Source organism: Phallusia mammillata, chromosome 4 (genome assembly GCF_965637545.1).
Source record: "Phallusia mammillata chromosome 4, kaPhaMamm4.hap1.1, whole genome shotgun sequence".
In the NCBI taxonomy this organism is placed as follows: Eukaryota; Metazoa; Chordata; class Ascidiacea; order Phlebobranchia; family Ascidiidae; genus Phallusia; species Phallusia mammillata.
Window position 1 is genome coordinate 25,558,491 of NC_137255.1, and position 15,042 is coordinate 25,573,532.

The 15,042-nt window shown below is 40.9% G+C and overlaps 3 protein-coding genes across 4 annotated transcripts; 2 read left to right on the forward strand and 1 right to left on the reverse strand.

The window, feature by feature from the left end:
• Positions 1-1,619: 1,619 nt before the first annotated feature.
• On the reverse strand, positions 1,620-5,235 carry LOC145223970 (choline/ethanolamine transporter flvcr2a-like). 2 transcript variants are annotated; one of them, XM_080090384.1, is made up of 2 exons: positions 3,931-5,235; positions 1,620-3,866 (listed from the first exon to the last, which is right to left on the reverse strand). In XM_080090384.1, the coding sequence occupies exons 1-2, from the start codon at positions 4,024-4,026 to the stop codon at positions 2,388-2,390; spliced, it is 1,575 nt and encodes a 524-aa protein (XP_079946510.1). In that variant the 5' UTR covers positions 4,027-5,235; the 3' UTR covers positions 1,620-2,387. The 2 variants fall into 2 exon arrangements, with proteins under 2 accessions (XP_079946510.1, XP_079946511.1); XM_080090385.1 differs by having other exon boundaries at positions 3,999-5,233.
• Positions 5,236-7,466: 2,231 nt separating this feature from the next.
• LOC145223680 (uncharacterized) lies at positions 7,467-10,644 on the forward strand. The gene has a single exon (XM_080090077.1). The coding sequence runs from the start codon at positions 7,467-7,469 to the stop codon at positions 10,635-10,637; it is 3,171 nt and encodes a 1,056-aa protein (XP_079946203.1). The 3' UTR covers positions 10,638-10,644.
• A 77-nt stretch (positions 10,645-10,721) lies between these two features.
• On the forward strand, positions 10,722-12,707 carry LOC145223681 (uncharacterized). The gene has a single exon (XM_080090078.1). It carries the CDS (start codon positions 10,722-10,724, stop codon positions 12,705-12,707), a length of 1,986 nt encoding a protein of 661 aa, XP_079946204.1.
• The last annotated feature ends 2,335 nt before the right edge of the window (positions 12,708-15,042 follow it).

Sequence of the window (15,042 nt, forward strand, 5' to 3'; positions counted from 1 at the left end):
GGGGTGTGAAGTAATCCCATGTTGTTCCTACTTTGGCCGAACTAGAACAACTCAAATTAAAGGTTTGGTCCTAGCTAATGAATAGTCTAACCATTGAACAAAATCTTTCAACTGCTGTTGCAAAGAAAGTACAGTTGCCCAGAAAAGAAAAATCAAGCAAAACTGACAACTCAAAAATTAAGGCCGACACTTTTATGGGGACAAGTCGATGCGGTTATTTTAGTGTTTTGGTAGCCAAGTTTTGAAATCTATTCACTGTAAAGTTAAAATCAACTACAAAATAAATACAAACGGTGTCTATGAAACGCGCCGAAATGACAGACTTCTAGCGCTTAGGCGTCGTCGCGCGTTTTGTTGGAAAACAATGATCAGCTTTTAAGTTTAACAATGGATAGGAACGAAAGCAAAAACAGAACATTAGTGCTCTGTTGCGGGAAAAGTTAATATTCAAACATCATGTGTTCTGTGCATGAACGGATAATATGTCTCTGATTTATAACATTATCATTTCAACCCCTTTTAATAGAAATATTTATGCTGTGCTGTACCATCGCTAATATAGTTTTTACATTCAGTTCTTTAACGAACAAGTGGATTGGATCACCAACGCAAAAAATACCAGCGCCATATTTATCACATTTCCCCTTGCCTTTTTCATTTTCAAGGACAAAATTGGCCTTAAAACGCTTATATTAGTCAGCGCCGGCAGTTCAACAATCGGTCTTCTGTTTGTTACTTTGTCTTTCATCAACCGTTCGTTGTTTGCTCTGATAGTAATTGGGCAAATCTTTTGCGGACTTTCACAAACTGTGGGTGTAGCAGCGCCATCAACTTTTGCTGTGCTTTGGTTTCCAGAAAATCAAGTCGGAACAGCAATAGCTTTAAATGTTGTCGGTCTGTATGTGGGAAATGAAGTTGGATACACATTGCCTTCATATCTTGTGACACCATCAAACCATACATTGAAACACAAAGGAATTTCAAGCCTTGGAGCTTTAGCAGCAGGGCAACGTCAATTGCGTTACACCTATGGCAGATTTCTGGCCATATCTGCCGCTTTAGCTATTTTGTTTCTGATTTTCTTGACTGATAAGCCTCTCACACGCCACATTTGCACAAGATCTGAAGAATAAAGATATAAGAGTTGATAAGACTACAAAGTTTTTCATTTGTCAAACAAAGTTGCTGTTTTCCATGCTCTCATATGTTTTGTTATGTGTTGTCTTCGGAATTTTGTTCCATGCAGGTATGTTTGAAACTATGATGATGTCTGAAATCATTGCTGACTTACAGATTTCCCCCTCCGTTTTGGGTTACATCATGTGCACATCTAGTTTGGGTGCCATCGTGGGCTTTGGATTTGGCGGCAAATTTGTTGCCCGGTGCAAAAGATACAAACTTCTGGCAATATGTGGAAGTATCATGGACTTTTTTCCAAATTTCATTAGTGTAATATACAGAAGCACTCCAGGTATATACGCATGTAACGCATTGTTTGGATTTTGTACAGGATTTATTAACGTTGCACTGTTTGAAATGGCCACGCAGCTGACCTATACGGTGGATGAGACGCTGGTCAACACTTGGGCCTATCTAGAGTAACAATTGTTACAAAAATCTCTTCTAGAGTGTTTTTTATTTGAACGAATGTATTCTGTAAAAATGGCTTTAAATCGTCTAAATGATAAAAATTCTGGCGCTCTATATATCGTAAGTTAATGACCGTGCAAAAATTTCTAACTGGCACCTGATAATGGTTCAATTTTATCCGAATAGCGCGATTTCGCAATAACCTTAAAATACAACATATTATTTGTTTGTATTGTCGGGCAGAAAAATGCCATCAAGTTGAGTTTGCGCGTACAAAGTGCCATCAATGTTAAAAGGTTTTGAAAAAACGTTTTCATTCACTAATATAACGTTAAACTTTAGCATGTCGTGTTGTTAATTAGAAATGCCAACATATTGGACCTTGATAGTAACTTTCCCAATCAGACAAAAAGGAAACTGGTATTTGAACACTGTGTGGTGTCATTTTATACTCTGATGTAAACGCAAACCTACCACGAACTTTTTTTTAATCTTTTAAGGTATATTGCACATATACCACATGGTATCTGGTTATGGGAGATGGACAAGTCATTTGATAAACAATATACAAATATTTTGACCTACAAGCAATAACGTTTTCATATTTCCGTTCGATTAAATTATTTACAAAAAAATATGCATTTTCATTTTCTTATTTCAACAGAAGTACCTAACTACATAACATACAAAACAGTACATAAAAACAGTAGCCTGTGTGGTGAATATACAAAAAAAGGACAAAGACGGCTTGCTGTACGAAATTGTAAGCCAAGTTTTAGAGACTCGTGTGTTTTATGTTATTGTTGAGAGCTGAGTAATGGTGTTTCAGCATCTTGAGGTTTTTCATCTGTCACTCTTTCGTCATCAACTTCCAATCTACGATTCCTCGAAGAAACTAAGGTTAGCATCAATAGAGCCATCAACACACAAGCGCATTGAAAGGCAAGCACCCCAATACTCTTCCAATGTTGAAACATGACCCTTGCAAGAATGCCCATCAGCAAAGCGATTAAAGTTTGAATTCCGGTCATCCAATTGTTCACCAGCGTCTCGTCAATCGGATAAGTCAGTTGTGTGGCCATTTCAAATAGAACCACAATAGTAAAGCCAGTCAAGAATCCAAACAGTGCGTTACATGCATATAAACCTGGAGGGTTTTTGCATATTGCGCTAATGGCAATTCCCAGAACCGAAAAGAAGTCTGCAGTACCCCCACATAACGCCATAAGCTTGTATCTTTTGAAACGGTCGACTACTTTGCCACCGGATGTGAGGCCAACAATAGCGCCAACTCCGAATGTACACATGATATAACCGCTTAATGTAGATGGCTCAACATTTTTCGCAATGTGAAGATCAGCTATGATTTCAGACATCATCATATTTTCTATTAGGACAAGTTGAAATATAAATCCGATGGCTATGCAGATTAAAGCATAAGAGGGCATGGAAAAAAGTTGTTTAGTTACATTAAAAAACTCTTTTGCAGACTTTTCAGGTTTCAATTCCTTATTCTTCAAATCTTGGGCATGAGTTGGTGGTGTTGGAGGTTTGTCGGTTAAGAAAATCACAAACAAGCAAGTTACAATTGTAGAAATTGCCAGAAATGCCCCATACATGTAACGCAACTGACGTTGTCCTTCTGTTAAATCTTCAAGGCTTAACATTCCTTCTTGTTCCACGGTATCGTTCGAAGGTGTCACAAGATATGAAGGCAATGTGTATCCAACTTCATTTCCCACATACAGACCTACAACATTTAAAGCAATCGCCGTTCCGACTTGATTTTCTGGAAACCAAAGCACTGCGAAAGTTGATGGGGCACCGACTGCTACAGTTTCTGAAAGTCCGCAAAAGATTTGTCCGATTACTATCAGAGCAATCAGAGAACGATCGATCAAAGACAAAGTAACAAACAGAAGACCAATGGTAGAGCTGCCGGCGATGATAAGCACGAGTCCTTTTAGTCCAATCTTATCCTTGAAAATGAGAAAGGCAAGGGGGAATGTTATGAATATAGCGCTGATATTTCTTGCGTTGGTGATCCAATCCACTGTTGCTGGAGTTGATTTGAAGAACTCAACATAAAACCAATTGATTTGTCCGTAACTGGCGAATGATATTCCGGCACAAAATTGTAGAAGAAATAATCCCAAAAGAAATGCCCATCTTCGTTTGTACAACTTAAATTGCTCTTGGATAACATCCATTGCCAGCATTGAAATACTTACTTTTATGGCAAATGCTATGCCTACTTTAAATTTTACCTGCAATTTCTACGGAAAAACAACGCAACGTAAATATCTAGTAACAAATGAAACCTATCGTTTTTGCACTTACTGGAATCGCGCAAACGCTCATCAATTTTGTTCTCATAAACCCTGCGTTCACAATAACAGTAAATATACCTTTGCTCGTCGGTAGAATGTTGATCATATGTCTTTAAGATCTGTTATTGCACTACGCTCAAATGCTGTAAGGTTACAGCAAGAATTGCCCCTGCGAGTCTTAATAAAATTTACGAGCTTGCTCTGTTTTGACATGCATAGGCAGCAAATCTAGATAAACAGCTGATTGTAAGTCTGATCGGAATTCGTCCCCGAGAGCATCCTGGGTTCTTACGCTGTAAAAAAACGTTATTTCTGGCTGCAATAGCTTATTTATACGTTTATTTTATTGTCCTCGAAACTCGTTTATTTGTAATTTAGTTACTGGTTGAGCGCGGCCATGTTATTCCGGAGAACTAAATCTTAAAACGAAGTAAGGGTTACATTGATAACACGAAAATCGTAAAAGACGCAGAAGCACGAACATAAAAATAAACAAAACGTGGCACGAACATACTCTTGATTCTGAAAAAATACCCCATATGTTACAGCGTTGGCAGAAACGATTGAATACATCAATTTCCTGATACTAGTACAGGAAATGACAAACGGATAAATTCTCAACACTAACCAACATAAACAACTGTCATGAATGTTGACACAAAAGCCGAGCAGACCCAAATGATAATTATTTTGATTCCATCAAAAGTAAAAAATAAATAATCCTTAAATCCCGTTAACCACCCTAATGTAGAGACTTTTCTATATACATCCTGTAGATATAAACAAGTCATCCGACGTTTCGAAGTTCTATACGGGGCGTCTTCATCAGGGTAATGTCAGCTATACCCAACACAGTCGTTCCTATAACAGCAAGATGTTGAACACGAGAAAGATGCAGGCGCAAGAACGCAGATAAAGACGTACATAAAAAAACTACTCAACATTAGAAGTTCAGTTTTTATGTTTAAAGTGTTGCGCGCGAGTAAATTCCACGATTCTAAAAACACTCTTTTTCTGTAATCTGTCTCTTTGGCAATCACTGTAGCAGCTGCAAAGTTGATCACGTTATCGCACTCAGTTGCTTAGCTAGCCAAGATCGATTTCCCACGCGCCACTCCTTGCCCCCCGCTGCGGACGCCTATGAACACTAGCCAAGTTTAATTCGTTAGAGCTACTATCGTAAGACCCTATGGCAAACAAGGTTGACTAAATACCAAAGGAGGGCGCAAAGAGCATTTAAGAATATTTAAGAGCACAATTGTGAAAAAATACTGACGGATAAGGCTATTTGAGTTGGGGCGAGGTTTTATAATAATAATAACAATAAACCCAACTTAAGTGGTTTCTAACCCTTGCTATCTCAGCCTCACTCTTAATTTAAATTTAAATAAATGTGCTTTTTGCGCCATCTATCAGAATTTAGCAAACTGTGTCTGTTGTGAGTTTTTTTGTTAATATCTCTACCCACCATTTAGCAAACCATTAGGAAGCAATGGCGGACCACACTTTAGGAAACATCGCCCTACAGGACTAACTATCCAGAAAAAAACACTCTTATTTTCTGTTTGTTATAAGACAGGACGGGGTAAAATTATAAAACACTTTTTAAAGCTGTCAAAACAACATTTGCTAACAATGAATATATATATTGTTACGGACAAAGTCACAATATTAAAATATGATTTCTATATTTCCTTTCCCAAGTGCAACCATGCGTTACGTCTATTCCCAAGTGCATTGTCTTTGTTAGTTTTGGGCCAATCCTAACTTCTAAATGTGTCATGTGACTAAAATGTGCTTGGACTTAGCCACACTTTGTTCTAAAAGTGCAGTTTCTATGTATTAGTGCAGTAATCTGTTAGAATCGGCTTAGTTTAAATGTTTATGTGTTAACCAAATTTCAGCAAGTTTACAACTATGTTAATGTCTAGCTATGTGAAGTGTTTCTAGTAACTTTTCGTTTGTTATTGTTGTTTGAATGTTTAGACGATAAAACCAACACCATAATGTCAAGCACCTAGGTACTGTGACTTTCAGAAATCTCAACTGTCTCAACTTGCTTGATTTGCTCCATTCGGTATAGTTTTGTCATCTACTGTGGCGCAATTGAACTGTTTTGGATACGAACTGTATTTGTTGTCATTCGTGCACTGTTCTTGCACCTTCATCGCCATAATAGAACACTGAAACCCACAGTTTGTGCAGTCTAGAGGGCAGTTGTGAATTTCTGACTCATTGTACCTGATGATGGTACCAACGAAGACATTAGCCTAGGTTTGCCTAAAGTGAGCTTAGGCCGTGACTAGTCCTCAAATTTTGGACGTCACATCATTTCTGAAAAAGCCAGACCCCTTTCTATTAAGAAAAGGTGTCTGAAATCTGCTGTCTGGCATTAGTGGTGTTGCAAATACAATGCCTGGATCAAATTCTAGCACATCCTCTCATGAGGATGTGGACGGAGTGCTTCAAGAAAAGTTGCATTGCTTGAAATCATCTCGGAGTGGGCATTTGGGTGCTGTTACCAAAGCCGAAAATAATGTTTGTAACTTGATGCTAGATGTTTCTAATATCAAGGAAGTACCAGCTGCAAAGGAAGCTTTTGATAGTGCACTGACAAAGTGCTTGGACTGTTGCAAGGAATACCATTCTGTGATTCCAGATTCACTCTACTCTCAGAAACAAGAGGCAGTGGATAAGATCAAGTCCCTGGAGGAAAAAGGGGACAACATAAATTCTATGTATCAAACATTTCTACAAAATGCTGCTGTGGAGTTGGGTTCTACTGGTGGGCATTCGAAAAGCTCACATCACTCAACTGGGTCAAGATTGTCTTCTAAATCCAGTTCACATCGTTCTAGTAGAACAAGCTCAAGATCTTCACACCACTCACACCATTCCAAGGCTCCTAGTTTGAAATCATTCCGCTCTTCTTCTTCAATATCAAGCAGAAGCACTACATACTCAATGAGGGAGGTGCGGCGTGCTCAGCTAGAAAACAAGCTGACAGAGTCAGAAGCACAATTAACTCTCCAAGCATCGGCTGATGCTGTTAATGATGCACTGATGAAAGCTGAGGAGATAAAACGTAAGGCCAGAGAAGACGAGGAGGCCTTAAAGATGATGCTTGAAGATGAAAAGGAAGAAAATGCCCAGCGAAGAAGGGCAGAAGAAGAGGCAAATGCCATGCGTAAAAGGGCAGAAGAAGAGGCCATAGTCAAAAGAAGAAGGGAAGAAGCTGATGCAGAGAAAAGGGCGATCAGAAGAAAAATGGGACAGGCTGCAGCTCGACGGAAAAGAGAAGAGGAAAGGGCTGAAGCAATCTTAGCCAAGGCAAAAATGGAACATCGACAAAAATCTTACAATGCACAGTTGAAAGTGCAGCGCAAGAGGCATGCGGTTGACCTGGTTGTACTTGAGGCTGAACCAGTGGGATCCTGTGATTCTCGTCATGAATACAGGTTGGATATGCCCCCACTAAATCAGATAGATGACGCCACGGTGGGAAGCTCTGCTTGTCTATAGCAGTCTGCCCATGACCTAGATCCGATGGACTGTCCAATGCCTGGTGAAATGCAGACCATTTCTGGTTTCACCCCTGTAGCCACAGCAAAGCTGCCACAGCCTGAATATCCTGTCGCTCATCCAGCAGAACAGCTAAATGTTTCTGCCGATCCATACTTGCCTGTATGTCCACAGACTGACACAAAGCAGGAGACTCACAGTCCTTCTATGGGGCCGGTCTCCAAGTACAAACCTCAGCCAGATGAGAGCTTCACCAAAGATGACTTTCACTATGGAAAGGCCATGGTGGATTTGGTGGAGAGTACGAAAACCATGCTGCATGGATTTACACTGCCCAAAAAGGGGCTCCCAAAGTTCTATGGGAATCCAATGCATTACCACAACTTTATGAAGAAATTTGATGAGATGATCACGAGGCATTTTCCTGATCCTGCTGTACAACTTCAATACCTTGTAGACATGTGTGAAGACAAAGACTATGATGTTGTCCATGGATGTTGTGCCACGAGCCCACCTGAATTGGGTCTTGCTACTGCTCGAGAGTTGCTGAGAGATAACTTCGGGCGCATGGACTTGGTGGTAAATGCACATGTCAAAGAGTTGACCAAGGGTCCACCAATTAGGACTGGGGACAATGAAGGTCTTCGTTCTCTTGCTACAAGTATGACAAATGCTTTAATGGTTTTTCAATCTTTGGGTTGTAAGTCGCAGTTGGACTATTCCCAATTCCTAGTGGACATATTTCAGCGACTACCCAAGCACATGCAAAATACATTTGTCACAGAGGCCAGTTCACTCTACCGAAGGAATGGGAATGTGACATTCAGCAATCTGACATCGTACCTTAACCAGAAGGTGATGGATTCCAACAACATGTTTGCGGATGCATTGACAACAGTTAAGGAAAGGGATCCAAAGAAGGATAAGCCCCAGAAGAAGAAAGAACATGCTGTGTTTTCTGCACAAACTGCTTCGGGCTCCACCTTGCATGAATATGTTGACAAACCTAAACCTCCAGACCAAACAAAGAAGAAGAAGCCACAACCATGTGTAGTTTGTAACAAACCTCATCCATTATGGGTATGTGATGAGTTCCAGAAAAAGAAACAGTTTGACCGTTGGACAACAGTAAAGAATAACAATTTATGCTATAACTGCTTTTCACCAGACCACATGGCAAATGAGTGTGTTTGCTCCAGAAAGTGCAAGTCTTGTGAAAAACCACATCATACTCCACTTCATCGTGATGAACAGCAAAGTGTAGAAAATACATCCACATCAACTGAGCAAAAGAAGAATGCTGAGAGTCCCAAGGAAAGCTCAAAGACATATGTAGCCACTGTTACTACACCCCCTGTAGGAAGGGACCGGGTTAGACTAAAGGTGGTGCCAGTACATGTGTGGGGAAGTGATCCGAATCGTGTAGTGGAGACATATGCATTTCTGGATGAGGGATCTGACACTACATTCTGCACATCGAATCTGAAACAGAGACTCAAGCTCGAAGGAAAACAAGTTTCCAGAAGACTTAATGGCATAAGTGGCAGTAAGGATCTGCATGGATATGAGGTTGGACTGTCCCTGCAGGGGATCCAAGAAACAGATTCAATCCGTATCGAGAATGTACTGACAGTAGATGCTCTACCAACACTAAAGAACAGTATACCTACAATGGAAGATGTAAAGCATTATTCTCATCTGAGGGGATTGGACTTTCCAAAGTTACCTGATGCAGAAGTGGATATTCTCATTGGGGCCGGTACTCAGGAAGCCCGTTCCATTAAAGAAGTGCGATCCGGAAAGCCAAGACAACCAACAGCCATTCACACTGGACTTGGGTGGACCTTAGTTGGCACTGATGTATTAGCTGCGACAGAGGACAGTTGCAATGTTAACTTTGCCGCAATTGACAATAATGAACTGCATGACATGTTTCAGAAGATGTACAATCATGACTTTATGGATGACAAGTGTTCAAATGATGTCTCCCTATCTATGGAGGACAAAAAGGCGCTCGCCATGATGAATTCAACTGTGCAAAGAAAAGGCAAACATTATCAGCTTGCACTACCATGGAAGAATAATAATGTAAAGCTACCTTACAACCGTGGAACAGCCGAGAAACGCCTTCTTGGTTTAAAGCGACGATTCAAGACAGATCAGTCGCTGTTCCAGAAGTACAGCGAAAAGATCAATGAATCGCTGAAGAATGGGCATGCCAGGAAAGTACCAGATGGAAAGGATCCACATCCGAGAAAGACTTGGTACATTCCACATCACTGCTGCACTGGTGGGAAGTTTCGGGTTGTGTTTGACTGCGCTGCCAAGTACGCAGGCACATCCCTCAATGAAAATCTCTTACAAGGACCTGATTTGACTAACAACCTTGTTGGTGTTCTTCGTTTTCGCCAGGAGAGGATTGCATTGATGGCTGACATTAAAGGAATGTTCCATCAGGTTTTTGTGGACCCAGATGACGTTGATGCTCTGAGGTTTTTGTGGTGGCCAAATGATGACTTGTCCAAGCCACCCGAGGATTACCAGATGCTGGTGCATCTTTTTGGGGCAACTTCTTCTCCAAGTTGTGCCAGCTTTGCATTGAGAAAGGTTGCTGAGGATAATGAGAGCAATGCAACAAAGAAAACAACGGATACTGTCCTGCGGAATTTTTATGTAGATGATTGCCTGAAGTCGGTCAAGACTTTAGAGGAAGGTTCCCAGCTAGTCAAGGAACTGGATGAGCTGCTCAAGTGTGGAGGATTTCACCTTACCAAGTACCTGAGTAACAGCAAAGAACTGCTAATGTCTATTAATGAAGATAACCTTGTTCCATCAGTGAAAGACATGGACTTGGATGGATTGCCAATCGAGAGAGCTTTGGGAGTGTACTGGAACACTGGTACAGACTGTTTCGAGGTCAAAGTGAAGTTGAAACCAAAGCCCTGCACAAGACGTGGAATTCTGTCAACAATAAGTCAGTTGTTTGACCCCATGGGGTTTGTGCAACCCTTTATCTTGCCAATCAAAAAGCTTATGCAAGAATTATGCAAAAGAAACATCGGATGGGATGAGGCTATTCCCACCGAGTTTGAAGTTGCCTGGAAAAAGTGGCTGGGTAATTTATCACTGCTGGAATCAATTACTATTCCTAGATGTTTAAAGACAACGGACCATACAAGTGCTGAGCTCCATTGATTTTGTGATGCAAGCGAAACCGGTTATGGAGCTGTTTGCTACATTCGCCTGGTGAATGATGGTTCCTACCACTGCTCATTTGTGATGGGAAAGTCCAGAGTTTCCCCTTCAAAGGCAGTCACCATTCCCCGTCTTGAACTCACTGCTGCAGCGGTTGGTGTAAAACTAGCACAGTTTGTCATTTGTGAGTTGGATATTGAGTTGGAAAAGGTTGTGTACTGGACAGACTCCACTTCTGTGCTTCAGTACATCAGAAATACATCGCGCCGCTTTCCGAAATTTGTTGCCAATAGGCTGGCTGTGATTCAAACAGCTACAGAGCCAGAACACTGGAGACAAGTGGATACAAAGCAAAACCCTGCGGACATTGCATCTAGGGGTTTTTATCCTGACCAGGTGGACAAGGCAAAGGCATGGTTCTCTGGTCCATCATTTTTGTGGAAAGAAGAAAGTTGCTGGCCCGAACAGCCAGCTGTGTTGCAATTGCCAGAAAACCATGAAGATATTGAAGTCAACACAATTGTAGTAGAAATTGTGCAAAATGGTTTGGATAACTTGCTAGACAGATACTCTTCGTACAATGCCTTACTCAAGGCCACTGGTTGGTTGCTGCGGTTCAAGCAGTACACGATGTGGAAGTTTTCAAAGAAATTACACAAACCTGCACCCAAGACAGGTCTGTTGACGGCAGAGGAAATGGAAACAGCTGTCCATCAAGTGGTGAAGCTGGTTCAGCATCAAGCATTTGGATCTATGTCATCAGATCTAAAGGAATACCAGAGCATTTCCCACTACTTGGAATCTCAACATTCGAATGGATCACATATTCGAAACCGGGCTCTTGGTAGACTTAGCCCTATGAAAATAAATGACATTTTGAGAGTTGGAGGTCGCCTACAACATGCAACTCTGCCAGAGGACATGAAACACCCTATGATTCTGCCTAGTCGTCACCATGTAACTGGGCTGATCATACATCATTACCATCAGAGGGAAGGACATAGTGGAACTCAACACGTTCTAGCAGCCACCCGTGAGAGATACTGGATTCTCAAAGGCCAATCATCTGTTCGTCATTACTTGAAGGACTGCAGAAAATGTCGTTTTTGGAAGGCACAAGCTGGTAGGCAGTTGATGGCACCCTTGCCGGTTTGCCGTGTTGAGTCTGGGCAGTTACCCTTTACTCATGCAGGGGTTGACTACTTTGGCCCTCTAATGGTCAAAATTGGACGCAGTCATGTGAAACGATATGGCTGCATTTTGACTTGTATAGCTACAAGGGCTGTGCATTTGGAGCTAGCTGGCTCACTGGACACAAGTTCATTCATACAAGCACTTCGTAGATTTCTGCTGAGAAGAGGATCTACCACTAAACACATGTATAGTGATAATGGAACCAACTTCATTGGAGCTGACAGAGAACTTCGTGAAGGGATTAAAGCATGGAATCAACAACAGATTCATGCAGAGCTACTACAGACGGGAATTGAATGGCATTTCAATCCCCCAGCTGCCAGTCACCAAGGTGGTGTATGGGAGAGAATGATTCGCTCTGTGCGAAAAATTTTGCAGTCACTTGCTGGAGACAAGATATTATCTGAGGAATCGTTGAACACCTTCCTGATAGAAGTGGAATCAATCTTAAACAACAGACCACTGACACCAGTCAGTGATGATCCAAAGGATGGGGCTGCTTTGAAGCCCACTACTTTGTTGGCTGGTGGAATCGAAGCTACATTGCCACCTGGAGAATTCATCAAAGCAGACGGCTACAAGAAATCCTGGCGTGCAGTACAATGGTTGAGTGACCAGTTTTGGAAGCGCTGGGTGAAAGACTATTTGCCACTTTTGCAAAAACGCCAAAAGTGGTTGCAACCTGAGAAGAACTTCGAAGTTGGAGATGTTGTGTTGGTAATGGATGCCAATACAAAACGAGGAGTATGGCCCAAAGGACTGGTCGAGGAGGTCTTTCCAGATCATGATGGGATGGTGCGGAGAGTTCGAGTCAAAACCCATGACTCGACTTTGATGAGGGACATTCGAAAGCTGTGTTTACTTGAATGTGGCTAAATTTCAACTTTGTGTGCATGTTCTTTCATATTTGTAACCTTTTCATTCTTCATTACCAACATATATGCCTCTTCACATGTCATTCTTGCTAAGTCTGTACTACCCATATGTCTTTCATCTTGCCTTATAGCCTTGTCATGCATGTCAGTGTTGTGTAGTGTGTTCTTCATAAAATGTCAACATTCCGAATACCTCTTCCACCTAACATTGTAATGTCTGTACTGATTGACAACCAAGTATTGTGAAAGTGTCTTGTTTTCTAAGCCTTTCTGTGTTTTTTACCTTGCCAAAACCTGTCATTGTTTTTTACCTCTTAGAACAATATTTGGTGCAAATTTTGTATTTAATTGTGAAGCATTTGAAACTGTGCATTTTATACCATTCCTGTCAGTATGTTTCACGTTCACTCAGTCATAGTTGTGTCTTTACTCTGTTTTAGCCCAGGATGGAAATGTTTGTTTGGGTACTTTGGTTTGGGTTAGTTGCCAAATTTGTTACCACGGCTCTCTCTGTGACTGACCATCCTGTGCCTTGTTCTTTGTCCGTTTTTGTTTTGAAAAATGTTTTCCATGCTGTCTGACATTTTTGGGGCCGGCATGTTACGGACAAAGTCACAATATTAAAATATGATTTCTATATTTCCTTTCCCAAGTGCAACCATGCGTTACGTCTATTCCCAAGTGCATTGTCTTTGTTAGTTTTGGGCCAATCCTAACTTCTAAATGTGTCATGTGACTAAAATGTGCTTGGACTTAGCCACACCTTGTTCTAAAAGTGCAGTTTCTATGTATTAGTGCAGTAATCTGTTAGAATCGGCTTAGTTTAAATGTTTATGTGTTAACCAAATGTCAGCAATTTTACAACTATGTTAATGTCTAGCTATGTGAAGTGTTTCTAGTAACTTTTCGTTTGTTATTGTTGTTTGAATGTTTAGACGATAAAACCAACACCTTAATGTCAAGCACCTAGGTACTGTGACTTTCAGAAATCTCAACTGTCTCAACTTGCTTGATTTGCTCCATTCTGTATAGTCTTGTCATCTACTGTGGCGCAATTGAACTGTTTTGGATACGAACTGTATTTGTTGTCATTCGTGCACTGTTCTTGCACCTTCATCGCCATAATAGAACACTGAAACCCACAGTTTGTGCAGTCTAGAGGGCAGTTGTGAATTTCTGACTCATTGTACCTGATGATGGTACCAACGAAGACATTAGCCTAGGTTTGCCTAAAGTGAGCTTAGGCCGTGACTAGTCCTCAAATTTTGGACGTCACATATATATACCCTAGATCAGTGGTGTGGTCTCCAACGTATTGGTCGCGTAAACTGCTTTTTTTCAGGTAAATTTGACCGCTTATTTTCCAAGTAAACCTTAAATAAGTGCATTCATCGTGAATTATCACGAGACTGTCGTAAACGCACACACCTTCAAGCGCTTACCTGTATTGACTGCCACGTTTAAGACGCGGTACACGGTTATATACGACACGTCCAGAAATCGTAGATTGGAAGTTGGAGAAGAAAAAGGGATAAGTGCGAAACAAGAAAATGCTAAAACACCATTGCTTAACTCTCAACAATAACTGAAAACCCGGTTTCAGTGTGAAACCTTGGACGCCGAAACTTGTCATTTTGTTTCTTATTTAACGAACCGTGTTTACCCACAATGCGACAACTTCTTTCTTGTGAGCCCCAGCACACAACGCTCTATAAAATTCGGTTTAGCTGCAGAACGTTTAGCAATGATACCCCAATGGTGCCGAACACAGTTTTGCTTCAATGACGTTTTCACGTAGCGCAGCCATTTTCGACTTGTGATTTGTTTTCGGCTAGTGATTGTTTTAGTGTCATTGTGTCGTTATGTTTTCTTTCACCAAGCGAAATAAACCCAACTCAAATAGCAATGTAGCTACACTGCGTTTAACCGAATCCATCAATTATGCTGTTTATTATTTTGTGTCCCATACGTTGTGCAATCATTGATTCTTGCTCTACAATTGCGTATAGCCATGCTATTTAACACGAATCGAAATAAACTTTACTCAACTCCTACAATGAGCTCGTTATGCCCTTTTCGTCATTTTTTGAATTTCACAAGCCTCCATCGGCCATTGAACTCATTGCAAAAGACATGCTATGCAAAAAATTGCAATCACTTCAGTAGTTTGGAGCTATCGTTTTTTTTTCTCATACAGAATCATCAAATAAACTTCTGTATTGCACTTTTTTATTGATATGTGCGCATTGATGCGATCAATTAAGCTTTTATCACATACAACGGGATGCACGTTGTATAAAGAAGCTGATTAAGCTGACCTTGCATTATTTTAGCAA